At 35.7% G+C, this 27,900-nt stretch overlaps 1 protein-coding gene across 5 annotated transcripts in view; it reads left to right on the top strand.

Moving 5' to 3' along the window:
* LOC116292800 (prominin-1-A) overlaps positions 1–26,793 on the top strand; it is a 36,554-nt gene extending 9,761 nt beyond the window's left edge. For 4 of the 5 annotated variants that reach the window (XM_031700251.2, XM_031700322.2, XM_031700398.2 and 1 more), the window contains exons 5-26: positions 180–300; positions 937–1,099; positions 2,928–3,214; positions 4,271–4,334; positions 6,227–6,303; positions 7,567–7,646; positions 9,056–9,208; positions 9,712–9,838; positions 10,830–10,921; positions 11,460–11,544; positions 12,474–12,623; positions 13,501–13,620; positions 14,521–14,604; positions 15,635–15,688; positions 16,124–16,201; positions 16,532–16,600; positions 17,723–17,812; positions 18,164–18,288; positions 19,140–19,184; positions 19,309–19,344; positions 21,928–21,976; positions 22,730–26,793. In XM_031700251.2, coding sequence (XP_031556111.2) covers positions 180–300; positions 937–1,099; positions 2,928–3,214; positions 4,271–4,334; positions 6,227–6,303; positions 7,567–7,646; positions 9,056–9,208; positions 9,712–9,838; positions 10,830–10,921; positions 11,460–11,544; positions 12,474–12,623; positions 13,501–13,620; positions 14,521–14,604; positions 15,635–15,688; positions 16,124–16,201; positions 16,532–16,600; positions 17,723–17,812; positions 18,164–18,288; positions 19,140–19,184; positions 19,309–19,344; positions 21,928–21,973 — 2,146 coding nt within the window. In that variant the 3' untranslated portion in view covers positions 21,974–21,976; positions 22,730–26,793. The remainder of the gene's footprint in view (positions 1–179; positions 301–936; positions 1,100–2,927; positions 3,215–4,270; positions 4,335–6,226; positions 6,304–7,566; positions 7,647–9,055; positions 9,209–9,711; positions 9,839–10,829; positions 10,922–11,459; positions 11,545–12,473; positions 12,624–13,500; positions 13,621–14,520; positions 14,605–15,634; positions 15,689–16,123; positions 16,202–16,531; positions 16,601–17,722; positions 17,813–18,163; positions 18,289–19,139; positions 19,185–19,308; positions 19,345–21,927; positions 21,977–22,729) is intronic. The other variant, XM_031700471.2, reaches the window with a different exon arrangement.
* The last annotated feature ends 1,107 nt before the right edge of the window (positions 26,794–27,900 follow it).

Raw genomic sequence — 27,900 nt, 5'->3', positions numbered from 1 at the left:
ATACGTGGGGGCGTTATGGCTGGGGGCGTTATGACAAGGGGGCGTCAGTGACCGTAAACCATCTTAAGCCCTGGAAAAGTAAACTTCTATGTCACCGTCAAGAGTTTACATTGTTGGTGCAAAACAATATATCAGAATCTAATTCCTTACTAAAAAAATGTTTTATCTTTTGAATTTAGTGCTGGTGTTCTACTGACATTTGTGTGCAATGATAACATGAGTAAAACCCTGGACAAAACTAAAAGTACATCAGATGGGATTGTAGACGAGACCGCCCAGTTCATTAACACTACTATCTCTGTGAGTTATTTATAGCATTTAAAATTAGCATAAAGCCAGTAGACTTTTTTTCAAGTTCCTTGATAGACCTCCAGCTTCATATGCAAATTGCCCATTTCAGATCACATGACACTCCCTTGAGAATTGTTCTTTTATTGCGAACATGTTAAAATATTTACACATGAAAGAATCAACTCACAAGAGTGGCATCACATGGTCTGAAATGTGCACAACAAACAACGAAGCTAAAGACGGTCTGTCACAGACTCTTTACTCAGGTTTGGCCTCGTATCAGTGTAAAAATATTTTTAAATACAATGGTAAAGTAAAGAGTGCACAACATCAATTTCCAGAGCTGAAGAGGCAAGTATACAAGTTTTGGTGTGAAAATTCTCTCAAAATCCCTAGGGAATCCCAACAAAATAGGCAAAAAGGAAAATTTACAATTTTTAGTACATGATCCAGCTTGAACTCGTTTACTTGTTACATGTATAGCTATTAGTTTACTTTGTTTGTAGAAAGATGGACATCTTTATTTCAAACATTAAAACAACAGTGAAGTCCAGTCTGTGGCTGTAACGTGCCTCTGGTACCAAAAGAAACACTGAGTAATAAAATGACATGTGACTTTTTACATGAACAACTTTATTTTTTCAGGAATTTGACAAAATCATTGATGAAGACTTCAAGTTTGTTTCTAAGAAGCTGATTGATGATACCTCAGACCAAGGCATAAAAGAACTTTTAGGTGACAAGTTCCTGGCTTTGATAGATGACACTGTAGCAAAGCCTATCAAAGCTGTGAAAGATCTATCAGAGAGTAAGTAGGTCTTAATGAATTAACCCATTATGTTGGAAATTAAGGATGGTGTAGTGATTGTGTACTTACTTCTGACTCCTAATGACATACATACGTTCAATTTCTGGACTCGGCATCACAGTCATGTGAGTTGTGTTTGTAGGTATTTCTTCCTTTTTTTTCAGGGTTTTAGATTTTCCAGGACAAATAATTACAATTTGATTTTTGAGTTAGCCTTGAATTTTTTCTGGGTTCAACCTGTGAGTTAGCTGTGCCCTGACTTATATCAGCCCAGAGGCGGTTTCAGGGTTCAATCTGTGAGTTAGATGTGCCCTAACTTTGATTAGCCTAGAAGTCGTTTCTGGGTTTGATCTGTGAAATAGTCATGCTGTAACAACGAATTAACATAAATTACCAAAAAAGGTAAATCAGACCCAGGCCTGCGCGGTAGTTTTTTACTTTCGAGTTTTGTTTTACACATGCAAAATCATCCATAGTATTTTTTGTTTATTTTTTCGTATCATAAATTTATGTAGGACTTTTAACCGTCAGAAACCTCATTCGACTCACTCATTTCATCGATCAACTTACCCAACTTACCTTACTGTGAACTTATTCTTCTTGTTGTACTTCGACTGATTCAAGTTAAATACAGAAATAGTTTCAACAACCCAGTGAGCGTTTCAACATTTTTTAGTGCCTACACATGCTTTGACTTAGATCACCACAGAAGTTGTTACAAGGTACAGTGAAATTGAAGATAATGATCAATCCACGCGGTAGTACATATGTATTTTCCCACTAGGCACTAGGCACTGATTGAGAAAAAGGTAACAACAAGTTTAGATAGTCGGCAATAGACTGCCATCAATCATATGAATCATCACACTGTAGTCTATTACCAATTACCCAATCAGAATGGTAATTGATGGTTCCGGTAATTGTTGTCTCTCCAGTGTAGAGCTTTGCTCCAGGGACATTCATGGACTGTGTAAATGATTGTATGGGATCCCTGTGCTAATTAATGATCCATTAGTGACTATTTAAAACCCTCGAATCAAAATACAAAACAACCTACTGAATATCGTCGACCAAATTAACAGCTCAAATCATACCTTAATCGAATGCCTCTCGGCAGTAGTACGGGACTGTTATGTAAGTATACCTGATTCCTTTATTAATTAATCTGAGAAACATTAGAATATTTATATCTTTGTTCGAATAGTAACCTTATAAGCCTGAAAACATCGCACCATGATTTAAGTACATTTGATTGTTACATAAGTACATCATTGTTGTACGCTGAATAGAATAGCACATCGGAATTGGATTTAATTATTGTAAAATCATGTTATTTAGTTTTCGATAGTAACTCGTGATTGTAACTAATTGTGTTCCAGTTTACGCCAAGTACAAGCAATAAATCCTCTTCGTATAAAGATCTATCGATTGTTTGTACTAGCAGTAATCTAACCCCACATATGGAAACCCTCGAGCTCAGCAGCCCGCCGCTACAGACTGTATAGTAGCTGCAGAGCCACCTTCACGTGCTCATTAAGCTGCACCACTGCTGTACTTGGTGGTGGTGATTAGTTTACCACCCTCCAACATAAAGACATGCACCCCTAAGAGATACGACAAGCATGCCCAATACCTTCACCAGGTGCCCCCCCCCCCCCACACCCTCATCACTCAAGGCAGTAGATATTGCCCATTATGTGAATACAGTGTTTGTGGAGTAAGCCACACAAGAGTGCCCTTAACAGGGAGTGTTGGTTGTAACATAGAATTTTCTATAAGTTATAATTATTATCCTTACCATAGATTTATATGGTCCCTTTTTTATTAGATTCCAATAAAATGAAGACACAGCTTGAAATTATTGTAAACAACACAAAAGATCTTAAAGAGCAGGGACAGAAGCTAGCTACAGGCTTGGAAAACGCAAGGAACAATATTACACAAATGATTAAAGAGTGTAGAAATGTATCATCATCATCACAATCATCTTGTGGTAACATTGATCAAAATCAACTCAAGCAGGGTGCTAATTTCAGCAAAGTCCCAGATGTTGAAAGTCAGCTTCAAAGTATCAAGGACGTTACTGATCTGGATTTTGTTGCTGCTGCAGAAGAGGTATAGTTTTCAAATAATTTTAGCAAAAATATCCTTATTCAACCTTCCTAAACTCATCGATGTTTTAAAATATACTGCTATAGAAAAAAAAGGCTGTGACAGTCATGAACCAATGCTGGCTCTTTAGTTTTGATTGGAGCAGACCTAACCTAATCAACCCTATGCACAAAGGTGACATCCTAATTTGCATATTAAATCAAATGCTTAGTACATAGACCGTCTTTTCAAGGAACTTGTGTGCGCATCCAACTTGACTGGCCACAAAATTGAAAAATGCAAATTCAGTAAAATTGAGAAGACAGTTTTATATTTAAAGAGGAAAATAATCAATTTTATGAATTCTTTCAAAGAAATGTATGATAATTCTCATCATAAAATTCCTGTTCTGGTATTATGGCCTGTCAAGTTCCTTAAATTTGGATGCGAAAAGAGAAAAGGGTCTATTGGGAAATTGTTTTGTTACCAACTGAAAGATCGTCACAAGTGAATCAGTAAATGTGCACACAGTTTCAAAGTAACAAGGCAAATATCTACAAGAGAATGGAAATTTGATCCTGATGTTATGTGTAACCAACTACATAGCCATCATCATTAATCTTGTGGATAAATTATAAGAAGATATGTTGAAAGGCTATCGTCTTTTGCTGCTTACTTTCCAAAGTTTGAATATATTGTTTTTATTCTACAATCATTTGATTGGTTATTGCTGTCTAAGTGGTCCTAGTTATGGTAGTCACATTATAAAATTTGCTAAAAACATGACGTGGTTGGCAAGGCTTTGGTATTGTTCCATCTAGTGATTACCTTCATAGCATTGTATCTTTTCAAGTATTTGTGCCAGAATAATGAAAATGTTGCTCACTTGCATAACAATATTACTTTTTCCGGTCCTGTATCCTAAAAATTGTGTGCTATGATTGGCTGTTTGAGCAGGTATTTTCTCAGTATTCAACTAAGGTCCAGTATCCTGAAGTCAATGACATTGGCCCTTGGTCAACATCATACCGCTCTGTGATTTTTGAGGTTTTTCTGACATCAATATTTCTGTTTGGATAGGGCCTGAAGGTAATAAATGATATACCGGACACTCTAATCAATGAGACATCTGGTGCAAGATCAGGTACTATTCATTTTATAATACTTATATCATAATTACATACATGAAGGGAAGGGTCGCCCACGGACCATTTCGCCCACGCCAATTCGCCCACGCATAAAATCATCGATCATGCGTTTGCCAATTCGCCCACGTGTAGAATCACTTTAATCAACAAGCTTTTCCTAGTTGTTTACTGGCACTTTCTTTTCTTGAAATCCATTAGACTTTATTATTTGCACTAAAAACCTAAGACGAAATGATCTAGTGACTTTATCTGGAATAAATTTGAGGCCATTTAATATCTGATGTGAACGCCAAAAACTTAACGATTGAGTCGAATGATCGAGCTCAGTTTACGGTGTTTCATACAAGTCTTTTCACTACCAATAAGTTTTTAGTCTCCGTAGAGTAGTTTGTTGAAAACATTACAATATCCTTCTTCTTCATCGAAAAATCGAATGTTTAGGACATATTTATTGCTTCTGACTTGCCAAGGTTAGAGCGAGAAAAACCAAAATAAAGTCGCTAGATCATTTCGTCTTAGTTTTTTAGTGCAAATAATAAAGTCTGATGGATTTCAAGAAAAGAAAGCATCAGTAAACGACTAAGGAAAAGCTTGTTGATTACACGAAAGCAATATGGCATCGCTTGTCGATCGATGTTTCGCATATAAGGTATTTTGTATTTTTCTCAAACTTTGGCAAGTTAAAAAATAATAAAGAATGATAAAGCTACCCAAAGCACACAGTTCATAGATTAGAGTATGGGGAAATAAAGTCATCCGAGTCATAAATTGGTAGAAACGGACTCGATATGGCAGCTAAGTGAATGCTGTCCTTGGTCGCATTTAGATCTCCGCTTTCACTGATCATATCATAAAATGATCACTCCAAATATACTTCAACATCATATACAAATGTCTTTCAAGAGACTATGTTTCTTTTTAACAAGTCTCATCGAAGTTCTGTTTTGGTAATTTCCAATGGTAGCGATGATTTTATGCATGGGCGAATTGGCATGGGCGAAATGGTCCTTGGGTGAAATGACTGTAAACCAAGAGAAGGGGTATCTGCCTTTAGCAAATATGTTCAAACCTAGGTTTACTGGTTAATGATGCTCAACTGAACCACATTCAAGAACTTTAAGTTTGTTTGATATGTTGTTATGGGAAATTCAAACGTAGTTCAAGCCTAGGTTTGCTTTTTACTGACACTACTTGAATGATCTATATGTTCAAGTTGAGTGGGTTCCATATGCTGTTATGGGTAGCATGGGTGGCAGAGCAGTGAGAGCACTCGCCCCTCATCAATTTGACTCTGGTTCGAGTCCCCCAGGGCATTATATTGTTGTATGTGAGTAGAGTTGCTTGTTGGTTCTTTCCTATGCTTCGAGGGTTTGTCTCTGTGCTCTCCAGTTTTCCTCTGTCTGCAAAATTAAAAGTTTAAATTTCAATTGAAATCTAGTGAAAAAAGAGCCACTACTGTAACTGCAATTTTCATAAACATGCAAACTCTGTGTCTGCAAGCTGCACGCTGCGTGAAACTCGCAGACACAGAGTTTGTATGTTTATGAAAAATTTCAGTTATTCCCATTTCATTTATAGTTCTGTCCCTTCGGAAAAGGGAAAATTTGATAGTTGTACATAGACACTCTGTATATAAAAATAACTTTTCATTTATTGTTTCATTTATTTGTAAAACTCAGCTTAAAGGTTTTTGTTTTTTATGTTTCCAACAAGTTTTTCAGCCTGTGATTTTAAACATTTGCTTGGAAACTGATTTCAATTATTATTTTATTAAAGATAGTTATCAGTCTCATAAATTAATGTTGATTGGAGTATTATTCGTAAATTATTTTAGCAATACCGTTATTTTACATGTATCTAACTAATCATCTTTGTTATTATGCTATAGAAATCAAAAACATGATTAATAATGCTACAGATATGGTCAAAGAGTTACTGGACAAGCTGAACGATCAGTCAGAGAAGGTAAGTCTTAATTATTGTGTTACGCACAATGCAGTGACACTTCCACAAGTTTTTGATTTCTCTTTGATAACTTTAAATGAATACCGGTCTCTTTCAACCAAAGTCTTTTCGAACCAGGTCCAGGTCTTTTCGGACCACCTATATACACTTTCAATCCACCTATATACACTTTCAATCCACATACATACACATTCGATCCAATACAGTTATGAAATATTTTATAGATGTTTAGTATTTTCTTTCGGAAATATTACAGAAATATCACAGAAGAAGTGAATTAATCCAACTGAGTGAACCAAGTATTGTGTGTGATATCGCAGATATCACTTACGAAGTCAATAAGTTAGCCCCCATAGTAACTTGCAACGTAAAGTCTTGAGCCAAGCAAAAATGTTTTCTCCTTCATTTATATGAATCTCCTAGTGAATAAAGTGAAGGAATATCATGAAGAATTCCAAAACTTTACAAGCGAATGATTACTGTTGTGTGACAAGTGTTCATGACAATTAACGTGTGTGTTGTTACCGTCTCGTCAATGAAACCGGTAAACCTTCTATTTAGTAATGAGTCATTTATTGATTTTTGGAATCTTTTGGCGAACTCATGATCGATGATTTTATAAGTGGGCGAGTTGGGGTGGGCGAGTTGGTCTGTGGGTGAGTTGACTGGTTACCAAAGTGATGCACTGATACGTAATTGGTTAGCAGTAAAGAGCACAATTCAAGGTTATCAAAGAGATATCAAAAAGAAATCAAACTAATCAAAACTTGTGGAAGTGTTAATTTGTACTGACAGTGCATAGCACAGCAAAACAATATTTCATATTTAATGATATTTACTTGTTTTTGTTTGTCGTCAGAAATCATTTTTTACAGTCTACTATAATTAAAGAAACAACAAATATGTGGACATAATATGTGCACTCATCGAACCAATCGGAAAGCAAGATTTATGACAGTCTTCAGGGGCACCGGAACCGGGGGGGGCTGGGGGGCTTTAGCCCCCCCCCCCACTTTTTGTGAAATTTTAATACATTTTCACTAAACTCAGCTCCCCCACCATGCATGCCATGCAATGTCACTATTGAGCCCCCCCAATCAAAAAACTGCTCCGCCGTCCCTGGTCTTATGATTTAAGTTTTAGACCATCATGAAGACTTTTACAAGAAACAAACGTGTGCACATGCTATAATTGTGATCTGATAAAGCACTCATCCCCATTGAATCAAGGTTTATGAATTATGATTTCTGATTTACGTTTTAGACGATCATGGAGCCTCTAAGAAAAATGAAAAACACTATCAATGATGGTGTTGATTATGGAAAAAAATATGACCAGTATAGGTAAGCACAGTTAATCAAATGTTGGATCCCTATGTATACAGTATGTAATAATTCATTTGCCTCTCTCTGCGTTATGCACGTGTTTTGCCTCTTGGATCTCTGGTTCAATTTCTGGACTCTACATCACATGCGAGAAAAGTATATTAGGTCTCTTCTTCTCTTCTCAACAATTATGTCTCTTTCAACTGCGGCCTGCACAAGAAGTGGCTTGTCAAATCTCAATCTACCCCCCCCCCCCCTAACACTTCTGGACTTTTTTATTTAGAGACTATTCGAATTATACAACTTTGGAATGACCTAGGTATCTATAACTATCAGGCAATCTTCAGAAACTTACTGTACAACCTAGAGTCCGTTTGCCTGTCCCTCATTACACTTGTTAGCTTTTATATTCTTGTTAATTTTGTTGCTTTTTTGTTTTTTGTTGTTGTTGTTTTTTTTTTTGTTTTTGTTTTTGTTTTTGTTTTTGTTCTCCTTTGTAAGTCAAGCATGATGAAAGCCTCTACATAAAAATAAAATAAATAAAAATATGATTTAAGGGGTTTTCTCCAAGTTCTCCAGTTCTCCTTCTTCCACAAATTCTAACAAGCTAAATCTTAATTTCATCTGTGAGTTAGCTTTGCCCTGACTTTGATCAGCCCAGAGGTTGTTTCAGGGTTCAATCTGTGAGTAAGCCATGCCCTGACTTAGATCAGTACAGAGGTAGTTTGGGGATATTGATAAAGTTTGAGTGTTGCATATGGCTGAAAGTGGGCAAACAATGGTGTCCACAGTAATAGCTGATCATTAGTTTACATCCTGCGTCAAAAATTTTTTTGTCAATATCAATAGCAATTCTGGGAATTGAAGCCAAGACCCCTTGTGTGAGAGACAAATACACTTTTAAATCTAATATGTCTTCTATGTTAAAGTATGGTGTAACAGTGTGCTGTTAATCAAACGTAGTCTCCAATACAACCTCTTTATCTACCAGTAGTTAAGAACATGCATAATATGTAAATCATGAGCCTTTTATGAAACCACTGAAGAAGAAATGAGGGCCAATGGGCCTTTCACAACCGTGGACAGCTGTTTCGGCCTGTATTGGGCCTTGTCAGCACGCTGTATCTAGTGAGCTGGTAGAATCCCACGACAAAGTAGTACATGAGAGATGAGGCGGTAAGCCATGTGGGATGGGCTTTCACATCATATAAGAACATATGTAATAGGTAAATTAAGGGCCTTGTATGAAACAAATAAAGAAGAGGGCCAATCGGCCTTTCATACCTTCAATTCCCGTAAGGAATGAGCCAGCTCAACTAGAAACGGTGGACAGCTGTTTCGGCCTGTCTCGTTTCTCATGCACTACCAGTAGTGGACCACTACCACATCCAGTCAAATAATTTAGTTTTTGTTGTATCAATGTATAGGTGGTATGCTGGCGTCGGTCTCACTTGTCTTCTGTTGCTAATTGTGGTATTAATGGCCCTTGGATTGATGTGTGGTATTTGTGGTTTTGATAAGGAAGCCACACCCACCAACAGAGGCACAGTATCTAATATGGGAGGCAACTGCCTTATGGCGTAAGTACCATAAATAAATGTCATTTGAGGTTGGTGAAAGTACAGTATACATTGTGAACCAATATTGTGTTGTGGCTTAAAGTGCCCCTATTAACCCCTAATACGATACTTTCAGAAACGTTTCTTCATTTTCATGATATTCAAAGTTGTCATAAAGATATTAGTAAGATAGATGAGTTTCGTGAAGATTGCACGCAAACCATTGAAGATATGATTTTTTGAAAACATGGAATTCAACTTCCAACAATAAAAGAAAGATGAAAAATAGGAAAAAAAAGATTAAAAAAATATAATACATTACTGCGATTCTCAATATAATGCACACTTGGTATTGGAATTTGGTTTTTCACTGCTGCCAGTTAAATATAACAGGTGTCAAGTGAATAGTTTTGAATGACAGCAGCAAAAAAATTCAATTTCACAACAAGCCCTTGAAATGTCAGAGTTTGCAGAATATTGAGGATTGCAGCTGTAATGGTTTATTAATCAACATTTCTTTACAGGGCAACTGGTTTCTGTTTTATTTTTGCATCATTTTTGATGTTATTGACAACCTTGTGTTTCATCATTGGAGCACCCATGCAAGGAGCAGTTTGTGAGCCCATACAAACTGGTAAAATCTTTGCTAACGTAAGTTGAATTTTTGTAATATCAATTGTTGCTTAGGTAGTCTCAATAAAGGTTAACTAAATATCAGTGGAATAGGGCCATTCGTGGGTAGCATGGGTGGTCTTTGCTGAGGTGTATGCTGCTAAGGGATTGTCCGTTGCCCTCTTGCCAATGCAAGGCTTGTGGCAAGGGACCTGCATTTGAGCCCCATCCAAGCTAGTATACAAGTTAAGTTTGTTTGATGTGTGGTTCCCCCTAAGGGTTTTTCTCCACGTTCTTCAGTTTTCACCCTCCATAAAAAAAACTACACGTGAGCTGAGAATAGCCTACTTCCGAGATATGCTTCGCTTGTCACGCACAATAGTTTCAGTATGAGGCTACGTGCTTAATTAAATTTATTCTTACCGCCTGTCACGAATGACTGAGTATTTAGCACGTAGCCTCATACTGAAACCTTTGTGCATGACAAGCGAAGCATATCTCGGAAGTGGGCTATTGTGTGTAATAATAGAATATTATAGAATGTAGTGAGGATACATGGCCACACAAGCTTAAGCCTTAAGGTTTACCTTGTAAAATTCAAAAAAAAGAAAAGGGGTGTTCTTACCAGGCCACGCCATTGCGGGATTCCCGCATAAAAATCAGAAATGGCGCACAAATGTAACTCTGTGTGCCCCAAAGGGCGCATGAATTATCCACAGAATACTTCCTGATAGTTTTAAAATATTTGTAGTACTTTTGAAATAATAAAAGTCGCATTATATTGTCGATAAACAAGGTGAAAATCCACATGAAACGCCACGAATTGAACATAGCCGCCATCTTATATTTCACTCGCCAAGACGTCTGGGACTAGTATGTGTTAACTGACCTTGTTTATTGAAGGCCCAAGTATGGCTGCCCAGCAAATTTTTTTGTGGTGTCATTACTAATAAAACTGTCTAACATTGTTGTAGATTTGCAACAGAGTTGCAAGTGTTTACAACTCTTAATTTACGATTTTTTCCTGCAGATCATTGATAATAAAAACTTTTGGGATGGAAAGTCACCATTTGACGATATCTTTGGAAAGAACAGTACTTTCAAGTTGGGAGAAGCCCTTAAGTAAGTCAAATAATACATTATTAATGATGTACAGATGTCTTCAGGATAAAATTGGGTTAATAGTGGAGATATAGTGTTTGGATTGGGATGGCTTGGGGACACTGTTTCTTGATTCTTGGTTTTAATTTAGGGGGTGGGGACTAGAACCAAATAGGGTACCCTTCATCGTAAGCGTTTCTGGTTAAGGGAAGAAGGGGAGGGGGAGGGGGAGGGGGATGGGGAGGGGGTTCTGCTCCCTATCTCCAAACAGTAATAAAGGGATAGCAACATTACTGTTTGGGGGTGGGGACTAGAACCAAATGGGGTACTCTTCATTGTAGGCATTTCTGGTTAAGGGAAGAGGGGAAGGGGAGAGGCTCAGACACACAGAAATACATTATGTTGTAATATGCAACCTGATACATAGTCACCAGAACAACCTTTCTATACAAAGTTTTAGAATATTTTATCAAGGGAAGGGAAGGTCAGAAATGTGTGATGTTTTCATACCTTAATTTTCACTAGCTCTCAATAAAATAATATTTTGTCTTTTACATAGAAACTGCCGTGAAAACAAACCAGCTTATGAAGCACTCAAAATAGAACAATTTTACAACATCTCAAGCCAATTGAACATTAGAAAAGTAAGTATAAAAAGAACTCCAATGAGCGAACTTTTTATAAATATCACAGGCGTAAACATTAAGACGAGGCATTTTCTGGTAGTGTGATTAGAAACCATAGAGTCAAAGGCAAATTCTAAAAACCTGAAGAAAAGGTTTTGTCTGAAATGGGCTTTGTTTTTTCAAAAAGTTATTATCCTGCTCCCCAACTAAAAGAAGCTTCAAAGTATTCCTTTGTTAACATAGTTTTTGAAGTTTTATAGGTTCTTTAGGTTCTATATTCCATATAGCTTGCGTAACATTCTTGCCCGAAAAAATACCTTGTTTTCAAATCTAACGTCTAATGTCATTATAAGGTTTTCAAACTAACTGTTTTACCATAATATAATTTATATAATTTTGCAATCGTTTTTTTCTTTGATTATAAAACTTTGTGACATTGAGTTTTTAAAATTGTACAGAGTAAAAAAAACAGAAATATATGTCAAAAAGTAGACGATGTTTCCACGTTTTGACTCATTCAATTATCAAGTCAAAAGAAGATCTAGAATAATATTACTTTGACTTGAAAATGACCAACTGAGTCAACATCTCAGCATCATTTACTTTTGTATAAATTTTTAAGTCCTTTACTTTGTTCAATTTTAAGAAATTAATGTCACAAAGTCATTATTATAATAAAATTAGCATCAAAGATTCTTCTTATTTGCTTTCTTTTCTTGAAAAGAATAACCAGAAGTTTCTTGATTAGATATTTCGTTTATAAACTTTTAGCCCATAAAGAAACATATTCACATTTCTTTTCTTGGCTTTCTTGTTGCTGCTGGTAGATTTAGTCATAGACCCAAAGATTTAAGGGAAACATGGACAAACACTCCAACTTCTGAGAGATATTTTGTTATATACTCCTACTTTTCTTTAATACTTTTTAATGCGTTTTACATTGACAGCTTCTGGGTGATAAAGTCGATGAAAAGTTTAATGACCTGAAAGTCAACTTTTCTGATAAAACCATATTGACCAACAATTCTAAGCAGAGTCTTAAGAAACTCAATGAATCAGGAGTTGATAAAATTGACTTTGATTCATTCTTTAATGAGGTAAGATCTCTCAATTTTATTGAGAAGTTATTCATAACTATATAGTTGCCATGGAGAGATGGATGATTAAGTAAGCATAATACCTGCACATAGTGGCAGATGATAGTGAGAAGTAAGGGTGGTGTGGGCCTCTTACCATAGCGACCTGGGTTCAAGTGCTACCCAGCTTGTTATTGTATGTGAGCAGAGTTGTTTGTTGGTTCTGTCCTGTGCTTCAAGAGTTTTTCTCCAGTTTCTCTGGCTTTCCTCCCTCTTCAAAAATCAACTTCTAAATTCCAATATTTAATCTTAGGAGATATTCTCAAAAGGGTTAACCTATTATAATATCTCCTTTTGTGTTACGAGGAGAATAAATTGGTTATAATAATTCCATTGTTTTCTTTACTTTACTTTGACTGCATGTTATCACTATTTTTAAAACTTTGTTTCACAGGCCAAATAAAATTACTCTAAAAGAGAAGGTCAAAAGTTTGAAATTGTGTCTTTCAAATTCATGTATTACCTTAAGTAAGGAATGTTCGTCTTTGGTATTTGCAAATAATAGCTCCATCGTCTACCTATTGATGAACAAAAGACCTCTTGCAGAGTAGCCATTCTAAAAGCTGAGCACTGCCACTTGATTGACAGTGGTCGAATGATAAAATGATCAACAAGTCAACCATGATTGATCATTAGAGTAAAAGATAATATTTTATTTGCTAGAGCAGGATGATCGTTAGGCAGCTTGTGCTGATGTGGGCTTGCTTTCACTCATACTCACTACCACTATGCACTGTAATTAGTAATGATTAAGTTTATTAAAAGAAAATTGAAAGAAAATTGAAAGAAAATTATTAATAAAATCATAATAATTTTTTCTTTCCTTGAATATTTACAGACAAGGCAAGGTATTACTCAAGTAAACTTGACAGAATTTGCAAAGGACCTTGATGCATTTGCTGAAAATATGACCAAACTTGCAAAGAATCCATCTAACCCAAACAAACAAAAGGCTCAAGTGAGTGAACTACCTCCCCTCTTGATCAAATATTGTGTAGTTCGAGAAAATATCCAAACCCCCATAGAGGGAATTTGTAAAAGGACCCCCCTACCCCCAGGAACTTCCAATTTCCTCCATGGGTCGGGTATGGATATTTTCTGGAACTACACATTTATTGTTGCATTACTTTGGTAGCCTGCCCACATGTTAATTTACTGTTAACAATCAACAGCAGCATAATATAATGAATAAGAATGGAACAATTTAGAACTATAACACACACAAAAAACATAAATTAAAATGATTGAATATGAGATGATGCAACATCCATGAATTTAATAATAGTGTTTTGATAATTTCCATGAAAATTAAATGGTTTCAATTTGCAATAGTTCTGGGATAAGAAGAGTATTATTTTGTATAATATACAATACAATAATATTATATTTAACAATTATTCGCCTAAGGGGAAGTGAATATGGTGGAATTTTTACAAAGAAGCCAGTGTTTGAGTGGCAAGGTATATATTCCCCAATATTAACTGAGCCTGAGGCGAATAATTGTTTTAGTATTTTTACTGAATAAATAACGGAAGAGAGTTTTTTTTTCAATGTTATTTATCTCTGCAAGTGCAAAAATCGACAAATGAGCGTGTGCGTGTGAGATGTATTTACCAGCAGGTCAATGTAGCAGCATAAGATGTAAATTGCCACTAATGAGCCAATGGCCAATGACCAATGACTAATGTACCAGATTTATTTTATTCACTTGTGTAAAAATACTCATAGACATTATGATAAACACGTACAATAAAAACAGATTTGATACATTTTTTTCCAAATAGCTTCATTTAATTCTTTATTAAAATTCATTGTTTTGACAACATAATTTAACATATTAGCCTATCTATTTCCCCAGGACTTGGCTTATCGAGCAAGGAATGTTTCTAATGACCTGAAAAATCTTGATAGTAATGTTGTGCAAGCGATGGAAGCAAAGTCTGTAAGTATAGATCAGAGTATTGCTGAAGTTATTATTAATGTCGATTGTTAGAAGAGAATGCAGTATGTGAAGTAGATTGATTTTTATAGTGGCATAACTCAATATTGGACTACTTCGATGATACAGTGGCCATCTTGGATTGCAAGACATTATGAGGTGTCTTGGGGTTAAGATGAAACAAAGATAGCAGAAATCATATTATAGAGTTTCATGTTTTGGTCTTTTTTTATCTGGTAAGGGTGATCGATGTGCCAGCTTTCGCTGTAATAATGTCAGGCAATATAAAATTAATTTAAATATATCATCAAGCCTAACATTGACTCTATATTTGCCCCATAATGCAGGGTTATCAATAGAAGCCGGCAACTGGCCAATTCCGCCGCCTACTCTTGCTAATTGGGCCACCTTCTCAGCCAATTCTCAATGTATTCGTAAATCTTGATTAGAGTTTTTTAAACTAGCAAAATGTTTGAATAAAAATTTTTTAAACTCAATCTTTGTTGCTGTACTTGAAAACTGCAACGCAATCAAAACTACAACGATTGTTGTCTGCCATCTTAAATTTTTGTGAGAAGAGTGACACTGGTGACAAGTATGCCTTGATTACACGCTCCAGTGATTTCCGGTTTACCGCCTATTTCAATTTCAAAACCACCTACCAAAAATTTTATTGACAACTCTGTAATGCATTGTGATCCAAAACGGCCACCATATTGTCGAAGTAGTCTAGTATTCATGGGTTTAGATGGGGATATCTGTGGAATCCCAATTACTCAGAAACAAAGGAAATTCAAAGCAAAATAATATGAAAGGGAAGTTGAAAAGGTTAATGTTTCAGTGATTCTAGATTCTGAGGAGGGTACTCACTTCTACAGCTGTACTTCTTAATCTGCCTTTTTGGCTTGAGGTACTCCTGAAGTAATGCTGCAGTAAAGCTGTAGAAAACATTGTCCAAATCTGGAATTTCCTATATTCACAGACGAGGACCCCTCATTTAACCCTTTATTTGTCTCTATGCTTTTCTTTGCAGAAAGAAATGGAAGTTAATGTTGTGGAACTCAAGAAAATTGGTGGAAATCTTGCGGTAAGTTTGCCATGGATTGTTCGTTTTTTAAAGATAACTGACAATAGACTGTCAGTCACAAACAACATCACCGCCATCATTATCGTCATCACTAAAAACACTACCATTATTATCATTACTATCATCACAATCATTATTGCTGTCAACATTGTCATCATCATCACCATGCTGACAATCATCTTAGTTTACTGCCATCCTCTTCATTTACCAACAACACCATCATCTTCATCACCACCGCCAATGCCACTATCATCATCATCACCACCACCATCCTCATCACCATTACCATTGCCATCGCCATCACCATCACCATCACCAATGATCTTCATTATCAATTATTGTATATCCCATTGATCTAATATAAATTTAATTAAAATTTTATCAAAATGAGACCATTCAAAACATTTGGTTTGTAACTGTTTTCTTTCTGTGTAGACTGAGGCAGATGATGCCTTGAAAACAGCAGAAAATGCTCAATCTAAACTCCAAGACTCTTCAAATGAGATTGTTGATGTAAGTTTCTTGATTACCGACCAGTATATTAGTGATATGTTACTGGGTCATTCCATGAGACTAATAAATTAAACAACTTTACTGCAATTTTCAATATTCTACAAACTCAGGCATTTCAACATCTTGTTGAGAAATTGTTTTTTTGTTTCTGCCAGACAAAGATATAAAAGGTACCAACTGATTATTTTTGATGGACAGCAACAACAAAATAATTTCAGCATGCAGCAGCTCACAACTACCAGTTGGAAACCACTGGAGCTGTCCTAACTAGTGTATCAGGAACATCATTATTCATTGAGATCTCCCTTTAATCATTTACTTCTTTCATAGCTCGTAAAAAAATATACAGATCGTGTACTTGGCTATGGATACCAATTTACTGATCACATTATGGACTTGGTGAGTTACTTAAAGTGCTACTACGACGAAAATCGCTCAAACTTGGATTCAGCTGAAACTTCCTAAGAATACTCTTTAAAGGTCCAATAATCACTGTATGAAGTGTTTTCTTGATATTCAGGACGAAAGTAGGATATTTTTACGATTATGTTTTGGAGTCTGTGACGTCATACACTCAACATCGAACATCGCTCCATACATTTCTTTGTAGTTTATGATCAAAATATCAGTAGTAAAGGGAGAAAGAAATACCCAAACACCCCAAAATATAAATTATAGTCACAAGTAATGTGAAATAAGCACATTAACCACCCTTTGGGCTTCATAGGAATAAAATAAATTAAGGATTTATATACAAAGAAATATATGTAGCAATGTTTGATGTTGAGTGTATGACGTCACAGACTCCAAAAAATAATCGTAAAAATATCCTACTTTCGTCCTGAATATCGAGAAAACACTTCATACAGTGATTATTGGACCTTTAAAGAGTATTTTTAGGAAGTTTCAGCTGAATCCAAGTTTGAGCGATTTTCGTCGTAGTAGCACTTTAATAATTATGTATTACACAAGCTTATTTGTTATTTACTCCCATGCCCTGATGTCATTAAATTGACCTAACTTCTAAAATTGGTCTTCATTATTATCATCATTATTATTATTTATTGTTATCACTATCATCATCTTTTATTGCCACCTTAATTTGTTTTCAAGTCACCCTCATCACTAAACAAAATATATGCCATATGTGGTGGTAAAGATAATGAAATGATGATGGTAGTAATTTTAATAATGTTGGTGATAATGATCCTAACACTGTAGTGGTGATGATGATGATGGTGGCAGTGGTGGTAATGATGATGATGAAGGAGAGGATGATATAATGATGATGGTAGTGATTTTAATAATGTTGGTGATAATGATTCTAATAGTGGTGATGATGATGATGGTGGCAGTAATGGTGTGATGATGGAGTGGATGAAATAATGATGGTGATGGTAGTGATTTTAACAATGGTGGTGATAATGATCATGATAGTGGTGATGATGATGATGGGGTCAGTGATGGCAGTATTAATAAAGACAAGAAGATATTAACCATGTTTTGGTCTTTAATTTATAGCTACAAAACGATTTAGGCAGATGTAAACCTTTGACAAACATCTTTGATGCAATTGTTGTGTTATTTTGTAACGAAATGCTTTACCCATTCGTAAGTATTTTAATCCTGGCATAGACACCAGCTGGCTTGAAATAGCGATGTGACATCACTGCAAAACTGAGGTGTCATGAAGCCTGTCAAAATAAAAAAATGTGCCTGACATTGATTATAAACTCATTGATTATCGTGTAACGGTTATCAGGAGCTCATTAGGAACATTCTTTTAATTTGGTGACCTGGAAATCCATACTTTCAAGAGGAAAAGTGACACAACAGTTCTGCAAATTTTCTTGATTCTAAGCAGCTAAAAATGTTTTCCAGCTGTCATGAGCTGCTAAATGTTTTACCTGAAGATTGCCTATTGATCAGACATTCTAATCCATTGTTTTACTTTCTCTCCAGAATGGATTTTGGCTGGGTATTGGATTCTGCCTGTTTTTCTTTATACCTTCCATCATCTTCAGTGTAAAGCTTGCTAAGCACTACAGGAGAATGAAATATGAGAGCGAGTTTGATGAATATGCAAAGTAAGTTGGTTCCATATGCTTATTTTACTTTTTAAATAATTTCAAATTTCATTAATCGTTAGGTTGAGTGGTGGACATAGAGATGGCACTGATTCTTTTATATATGATGGTTGTCATGATATGTTTGTGGTTGTGATGATAATGATGATGGTGATGGTGATGATAACAAAATTGATCATGATATGGTAAATGATCATGATGGTGATGGTGATGATGACAAAATTGGTGGTGATGATGGTGATGGTGATAAATGATAAAAGTGATCATGGTAGTAAGTGATCATGATGGTGTTGGTGATGATGACAAAAGTGGTAATGATGATGGTGATAGTGATAATGACAAAATTGGTGATGATGATGGTGATGATGATGATGGTGATGGTGATGAATGACAATAAAGTGGTCATGATGGTAATGATGATGTTGATGATGACACAAGTGGTGGTGATGATGATGATGGTGATGAATGACAAAAGTGGTCGTGATGTTAATAATGGTGTTTATGATAATAGTGATAATATTGATGATGATAAAAATGGTGGTAGTGATGGTTATGATGATGGTTATGATGATGGTTATGATGATAGTGATGGTGATAAATGGTGGTAGCGATGGTTATGATGATGGTTATGATGATAGTGATGGTGATGACAATGGTGGTGGTGATTGTAGTGATGATGGTCATGATGATGATATTCATGGTGATAATGACTGCAATGGTAGTCATAATTGTTATGATGATAGTGATGATGGGTAATGATGTCGATTTTGGTGGTGTTTCGTATATATGTAGTTGAGATAACAGTGCATTACCAATCTTCCATTATTGATATTAGTCCTTTTATTTTCCAGTGGCCCAGAGATGATGGAGATGGGCCAGCCTCCATCATACCAGAAGTAAGTATCTCTTGAGCACATTTCTACAGTAATCTTACAATTATCTTGCCAAGTTTTTGTCTGGTTTTCTTCTGATTTTGATTTTGAGCATTTAATTAATATATATATATTTTTGTTATTTTAGTGTTGGAAATGAAAAGAAGTTGTGGGCCAATCCAAAGTAAGAACTTAAACTTATCAGTGTTCTCGCTTTCCTTGTTTCTAACCAATATAAGTCCAGGGTGGTGTAACAGTACACTCACCTCTTGGGTCTTGTTTTTAACTCCTGGATTCAGCTTTTTATGTAAGAAGAGTTTGTTGGGCCACTCCCTTGAGGGTATTTTCCCACAGCAATATAATATTATGATCAGTCCCTCGGCATTATAAAGAAGAGGCAAAATCAAGTGCAAACCAATCTTACACCCTTTTTCATAATTATGCAGCCAACAAAGCAGCAGACATCTAAGATTTTAATTTTTGTCACCCCCCAAAAAACTAACTTTGAAAATTGAATTTGATTTGATTTACAAAAATGCTTTGGTTATTTTTGTAAACTTAGCTTCAATGTCAAATAATAATTATGAAATTATGGTTAGATGATGATACATATTTATGCCATTTGCATTGAAATTACGAATTGATTTTTTGCAATTTTAATTAATAAAATTAATGATTTAGTTAATTTACCACAACAGTAAATAAAACTAATACTGTTCTCAGCTTAAAGTAACCAGGGTTTCCATTACAAAGGATCGAGCTAGTAGGGAAAAAAATCAGGAAGAAGATAGTAGAGCGCTAGGAAATCGTTTAGGCAAAACGTACAGCAAAGCACAGTCAGGTAAAGTCAGTGACATATAAAAAAACGAAATTGTATTATCCGACAGCAATACATTGTCTTTGCAACATTACTTTGTGTAAGATCATGTCTCAATAGTTCAGTACATGTTTCCTGATATGCAAAAGTTAATTTTCTAATCATTCTTAGAATAGAAAAACATCCATAACCCTCTCAATTCAGAGCATTTAAATTATCAAAACTAATTTCTTATTAGACTGTTAGCATTTTGTCTTTACCCTCTGGACTTAAGTGCTCAGGAAGTGGGTGGAAGTAATTGTTGTTCTCCCTCTTCCACACATTGGTTTGCTGGTGCAACACAAAGCATTCAATTACTGCAAAGCAGGGCTTGAAATAAAGGGCGGATATCGGAAAATGTCTGCCCAGAATTGGAACTTGTCTGTCAAGTCTTTGCATTGTCCTTCATTTTTGCACCAGTAACGTTAAGCCAGAACACTGAACACAGTGGTGACACTGACGTCCGTTACCCGCTATTTTTAGCCCTGCAAAGTATAAGTTGGAACAATTTTTGAAAGCTAACTTCACATTGACCAGCAAATCAATGTATGCGATTAAGAGGTCCTTAGGGCAACATTAGAAAAATGGGATTGAGAAGTGAGCTGCGAAAATAAGGTGGAGCCAATCTTTTTAACCAAGGTATTTAGATAGAGGATCCTTTTTTATGTTAATGGTTTTTTAGGTTTTAAAAAACATTTTTATATGCATTGTGTAAATGTGTCTAGGACAGTTGTAAAAATGTAGTGTAAATTAATACAGAGTATAATAAAACATTGAAACAAATTATTTTGTGATAGATTGTTAGTCTAGAGCAGTTTAGAAAAAAGTATAGAAAACTATGATTGTGGGCAAGGTCGCAGCTCTAAGAAGATGTAACCCAATTGGATGAATACAATAGAAAAAGAAACAATATAAGCAAAACAATAGAACAAGTCGACATTGAAAACTATTGTTTGTTTTGGTCAAATCTCAATAGCTCTTTTTAGCGGGTGTGACGTTGTTCTCTCCTATACTACAAGGGTTTTCTTCGGGTTCTCCGGTTTCCTCCCTCCGTAAAAATAAACATGTGAGTTGAGCGTTGTGTGCATATAATATTAAATGAAGTGGTAGTGCGTGTGAGGGAAAAGTGTCCCCAATTAGTGGGAATGCACTAGAACGACTAGACAATTAAATATAAGTGAATTATTTATTTATTTTACTGAAGATTGTACCCAACAATATCTACTTCTATAGTGGGAAGAAGATTATTGACATGTCAAACCTTACCCCTGAATCTGCCTGTTATCTGCTTACATTAATAGCAACCCTATGGCATTGACTTTGTCAATGTTTTGCACCTTATTTGTTAAGGGAATGTTCAAACAAAAATGATTCTCTTGTTTCTTTTGTGATAATTAATTGTAGATATGTGAATAATGCCTATAATCGCCTGTAATACGATAAATTTAAATCATGGTGTCGTGATAAACAATGTAATTGCAAAATACATTAAAATGGTATTATAAAGAGTCAGCTAAAGGCAATGGATCAATGGACCAAATTATTGTGATAACCGTAAAACATATAAATATGATAAAATTAAACCTTGGTGTCATGATAAACAATGTAATATTGTGAAATACATTGAAATGGTGTGATAAAGAGCTAAAGGCAATGAGTCAATGGACAACATTATTGTGATAACTGTAAATCTTTTTCAAAAAACCTTAATCAACAGTTAAATCGAATTTACTAAATGAAATGTAAACTCACTGCTGTGATATGCTGTGTCTTGGAAAAAAATTTTTTTGAATGCTTAAAAAAAGCTGGAGATTTTCTGCTATCCAATAATTGTTTAAAGAAGACTGAGAAAACTACTTATACTATTCATTGGATCGTTTAAACTTTTTTTTCCTGTATTGCTTCAACCAGAAATGCTGTGTACCCCAAGACACCCAGTGCACCTGTACTGTCCTAAACGGTAATAATAAATGTCAATATAAATAATGATGATAAACCAACTAGTGAGTGACGTGTACCCAGACACCCAGCGTACACCACCATCCTAATCATAAATGTCAATATAAATAATCATGATAAACCAACTAGTGAGTGACGTGTACCCAGACACCCAGCGTACACCACCATCCTAATCATAAATGTCAATATAAATAATCATGATAAACCAACTAGTGAGTGAGGTGTACCCAGACACCCAGTGTACACCACCATCCTAATCATAAATGTCAATATAAATAATCATGATAAACAAAATAGTGACGTGTACCCCGACACCCAGTGTACACCACCATCCTAATCATAAATGTCAATATAAATAATCATGATAAACCAACTAGTGAGTGACGTGTACCCATACATTCAGTGTACACCACCATCCTAATCATAAATGTCAATATAAATGATTATAAACCAACTAGTGAATGACGTGTACCCAGACACCCAGTGCACACCACCATCCTAATCATAAATGTCAATATAAATAATCATGATAAACCAACTAGTGAGTGACGTGTACCCAGACACCCAGGGTACACCACCATCCTAATCATAAATGTCAATATAAATAATCATGATAAACCAACTAGTGAGTGACGTGTACCCAGACACCCAGTGCACCACAGACGCTAATAAATGAATCAAAACACATCTATCATGATTTTAAATATGGTTTTCAATCCCTTATTTTCTGATAAAAATATCTTTGTTTTCACAGAGCGAATGGAAAATAGACACTATATAACAAACAAGCATCAAGACCCATGGATTTAGAAGGGTTCATCATATGATACAAAGTACAGGACCTGGTTGTTAGAAGGATGAATATTGCTATTCGACATGATAAATCTTATCCAGTGGATAAATTTATTGGATAACAGCATCTTATCCACTGGATAAGGATTTATCCATCGCATAGTGCTATCCACCCTTCGTACAACTGGGCCAAAATGGATTCTGGGTGTTTTTATTCAAGGTTTCATCTATATATTCAGCTACCAGCAGTTCTAGTATCCCAGCCTCTATGTAGGTGATTTCTAGTTGAATTCCAAGAACCAAAGTCCATTGGACTCACGCTTCTAAATTTTTACCTATTCATAAACCACAGGCATCCCAATCTTGGGAAATGGCATACAGTTAAAGCTATTAGAGCCATTAATATTGGATTTTGTTGTTTTAATCTCATTTTGAATAAGTTTTGTATCAAATCGATGTTTAAGCACCATGATTGCATTAATACATATTTTTATATTCATTGTTTATCAGGTGAGGTTGGGGGGATAGGGTGAGGGTGGGGATTGGGGCTCAGTGGGTGAAAAATGTGTGCGACCGAAGACTTCCTGAATATCCCCTTACAGATTATCGAGAGGGATAGTGCTCAGTATTTTGCAACAAAATGAGAAGAAGTGCTAAAATATTTAACTCTCAAAAAGGGAAGGAAGGAACTTGGAAAATTTCGCTGATTTCTCACCTACAGACTCTTTCCGAGATAGCGAACATGGTGCATTGTGGTCTATCTTGGGTACGAAGACTATTTGTCAATCATGTCCTTTGGAGTTCTTTGAATCCAAGCTAGACCACAATGGCCAACAATCATTTTTATTAGAAAAGATGTCTCCTACATAATATAAATTGGTTCCTAATACTTTAGCAGAATCATATAACGATAAATAGGATGGAGGTCGCGATCTCCTAGCAATATAACTAATAGTAACATTTTAAATTTCGTATGACTGGAAAAAAAAGTAACGCTACGATCCATGACCATGACGATGCCCCAAGGGGAGGGGGGATTTCGGGATAAAAGTATCAAGTATGCTACTTGTGGGAAATTTTCAAAAACACCCCTTTTAAATCACACCATAAGTCTTACCAAAAAGGTGCGTGACTGGACGATTTTTGTTTGCTAAGAGATACCCTAAAAGATACCAAGAAATGCCGAATTTTAACATTCTAAAAGATACCAAATCGCGACGAGCATACCCAATATACGACGAGCATACCCTTTTACTTTTACCCCAGAGACCCCCCAATTGACGATGCCGTATGATTCGCGCCCTAAACAAGATCAGCCTAGAGTTTGTTCTAGGACTCACTATGAATAAACGGTGATTTCGGTGGCTGGGATTTTTTTAACAAATCACGTCAGTTCCGTAACCTTACCGTCAATCATGGCTTTCACAGTCGTACGGAATCTACCCTGCAGTCTCCACTGCACTTTATTAATATATTAATCACCAATTAAGAAAAAAATACGTGGCCGCCATATTGGTTGGCATCGCAAAAGAAATCACTGATATTCAACCAACATGGCGTCCATGGGTTAAATAGGTTTGCAAAGTTAAGCTATTTTCTAGTATGCGCAAGGATTTTTTTAGTTTCAAATAACTTAACGAGTAACTGTAAGTAGATTGTAAAATTGATTGAAGGAAGTAGGGAGTTCCGTGCATTTTGATTGGAAAATGTTTATGATAATCACTAAGAAACAACGACAAGATAGGAGTGAGAGGTGGACGCGTGCACAACATGTTCTCTCTTTACTAAACAGTCATTAGATATATGCTGTGCGTTAACTGTACTTTATAATTGTTTCAGAACGGCTTCTACCATATTCAAGCCAGTTGCTTGAATAGACATCGGAATGAAGCTCGATTTTGAGGACATAACAATAGGTTTCCAATTCTCATGAGATTGAAATTCTCTTTTTGTCCTCCAAATTGAGCTGCTTTGACGTCACATGCAATGAGTCTATATGGTATTGACACGAGTGATAAACGTCTGCGCATGCTCTGAATCCGTGTGCAAATTAGTCAAAACATAAGCAAATTTGACTTTCAAACAAACTTGATAAATTGGAGTTCACAAAATGCCAAAAGTTAGTGCCCATGCTTGAAACTTAAGACTAATTCTTTCATATTGTGTTTGTTAATACAGTATCTTTGTCTGACAAAAGTATGCTCTCGAACTTTTTTGTATACTTGGAGAAAACAAACATTTATTTTCTCACTCAAACTCTTCAAAATTCTTAGAAAACGTGCTGAAGTGCACGCATGCGCAAACGTTTTTCTCTAGTGTCTATGGTATTATTGATGATGCGGGATGATTTTTTATCTTACAGAATACCAGGCAAATCAAATATAATTCTTGGTTCTCTCTTATGTTAAGAGTTACTAGTAGCGACAGGGTACCCATTACGACGAAAGCGTAAGCGAAAAAATCAGTTTTTAGCTTATAGCACATGTCAGGAAAAACAGGTTTTAAAATTTTAGATATTGACGATCCCTCGTCCCATGCTAGTTTAGCTTCGTTTTATTCACCAATTATTTTAATTTTAAGACCCCTTTATAGACTTATCTTCACCCTAACTTATTATATATATAGGGAGCAGATATTTGGTCATTCTCGTAAACCCAGGGGTAAAGTTCTGTCGCTCGTTTCTCGCTCCCAGAAAAAATACTTAGATTTTTTTATTTCTGTTAGCGAGAAACAAGCGACAAAATTTTTACCCTGGGTTCCCGAGGATGATATTCAGTGTATTTCGATATTATAAATAGAATCAGACACTAGAAGAACGCGCAGGTACGCTCGTACGCATGAACAGTTGAGCTGCGCATGTGTAGTTTATAACTTCTCGTTTCTGGAGCTTGTATTCTGTTTACTCCTGCAGTAAAATCAACAGAGCAGTGCAAACAAAAGCAAAATTACGCGTACTATAGTAACGTAAATACAATGACGCAAATGCAAAAGTAAAGAGAGGAAACGTTTTCATTTTTATGAAAATGTCCCCAAACACAAACACCAGTAAAATCGTAGACTACGATAATGCAACTGCAAACGCAATTTGTTTTTTGCAAACGCAATTTTTGCGACAGAGACTAGAAAAGCAAGCTCTGGGACGATAATGATCACTTACGTAACTACTAATAAAATTAATCTTAGCATGTATGCACGCCATTTGGCATCTAATACACAGGAATAAGAAAAGGCTGAATCGGCTGTCTAAAAGAAATGGATATTTTCCAAATCTTACATAACACCAAAGTTCTTTTTCTCGGACCATTAGCATTACATTGCATGTTGAATTACATGGATGTAATAGTTTCAAAATAAAGTATTCATTTGTATTTGTGCACGTACATGAAAAGCGTAGTAGTCGAGCATAGTTGGGCTTACCTGTTTTACGCGTGGGCGGCAATATTGACCATTTCAACCGAATGGAATTAATTGTAAGTCATGGCATGGGAATCACTTTTTAATTAATGAAAAGAAAGAGATTAGAATTCTAAGTCGTAGATTTTTCATTTTTTATTGTAGTTATATCATATTCATATACCCTTATTCTCAACAGGATTTCTGTTTGCGACATTAGTGATTCGTAAATCATACGATTTTTCATTTTATTGATTTATTAGAATATCTACGCTGCCTGAGGTATTAAGCTCAAAAATACTTAGCAGTCGGTGGGTGGTTTGCAAACCTTTCTGGGAATGGCAAGTTTACACTTTATTTCTTATGGGATTATGTCTAGTAGGATTTCATTGTCTTTCCTTAAATTTTTTTTAAAAAAGCGGCCATGTTGGATGAAGCCGTTTTATATTCCATCCAGTATTGTATAGAACAATTAACATTCTATCCAGTGTGGCCACCATTTCTTCATTTATTTAATTTTTAGTCTAAATAATTTATTTAGTTTTTTCCCTTTTGTGAACCACCTAATCGTAAATATATTTTTAGTACAAGTTTAACGATTAACAGTGTGAATAAAACTTGAATAATATATGATTGACGTTGTTTAGTATATAATTGTCGCGCATTTGGTGAAACTTTTATGTTGTATATATGACAAGCTCTTCGTTCAATCTCGTACTCTGAGCCTTTATTTCTCGAGCATGCGCTGTGAGAAATAAAGGCTCTGGGTACGAGATTGCTCTTCGCTTACCCTTTTATATGAATTGATCCTTGTGCGCGTGCGCGGTGTGTGTGGGAATTGTGTCTGTTAAGATTTTTGATGTACTTTGATGGAAGGAGCTGTTTTTGAGCATGATTGCTCCTCAGTTTTGTTGGGAGGAGAGGGAAGCTCGGTCGTCTATTACGGGATCTTCTTTGCAACTATTTCTGGGGAGGAAGCGAAGCATATGGGGCTTAAAAATCTTTAGTAAAGGAAGCTTTAAAGATGTTTCAGCCGGGTAGGGGATCCGTTAGAAAAGTCAGAAAAGTTTAAACATACCCCACCCCGGTTTATCACATGATTCAGTGTGGAGTGTTTGTATAGTTTTTATCGAGGTTACTAGTGTATCATCGTGTTGGGGTAAGGGGCACGGAAATGGATTGAACTTTTTGGGAGGGAGGGCAGTGTGAGACTGTAGTTGGAGAAATTATTTTAACGGGGTAGCGCTAAACAGCCATAGGTTTAGGCTAATAAACTTGTTAGTTTTCCTCATGTTTTAGACTCCATGTGAAGAGGGTGGGCACTTCGGGAAAAAAATTAATGATTATCTGGGTTTTGAATAGCTTCTTAAAAAACGCATTCATGAAAACGTATTACTGAGCATGATTTCGTGAGTATCTATTGTCGAAACGTGCGTCCACTAACGTCTACAGTTATCGTGTTATCTGCATCGTAGTAAGATCCTATTGCCACACCGGATTGTGTTACTTAGATTAACCAAGTACTCTGATCAATTGATAAACGGCATCGTATTTTTCGCTGATTATAACTAGATCCCTCGGCAGTTTTTTTGGTCAAATTGAAAACAACTTTAGATTTTGCTGTATTCGTTTACCTACTTTTGAATAAAGATTATCATTCGTATTATCATTTCCCAGTTTGTAAAAGCTTGTAAACCTTTGAACTATTCTAATGACATGTTTTTGAGTAGGAAAGATGAA

Source organism: Actinia tenebrosa, unplaced genomic scaffold (assembly GCF_029948245.1).
Source record: "Actinia tenebrosa isolate PJP-AT-01 unplaced genomic scaffold, QUT_ActTen_1.0 PGA_scaffold12__29_contigs__length_12842862, whole genome shotgun sequence".
NCBI lineage: Eukaryota > Metazoa > Cnidaria > Anthozoa > Actiniaria > Actiniidae > Actinia > Actinia tenebrosa.
Note: the sequence above shows the minus strand (reverse complement) of the source record. Positions and strands in the feature narration are given on the sequence as shown.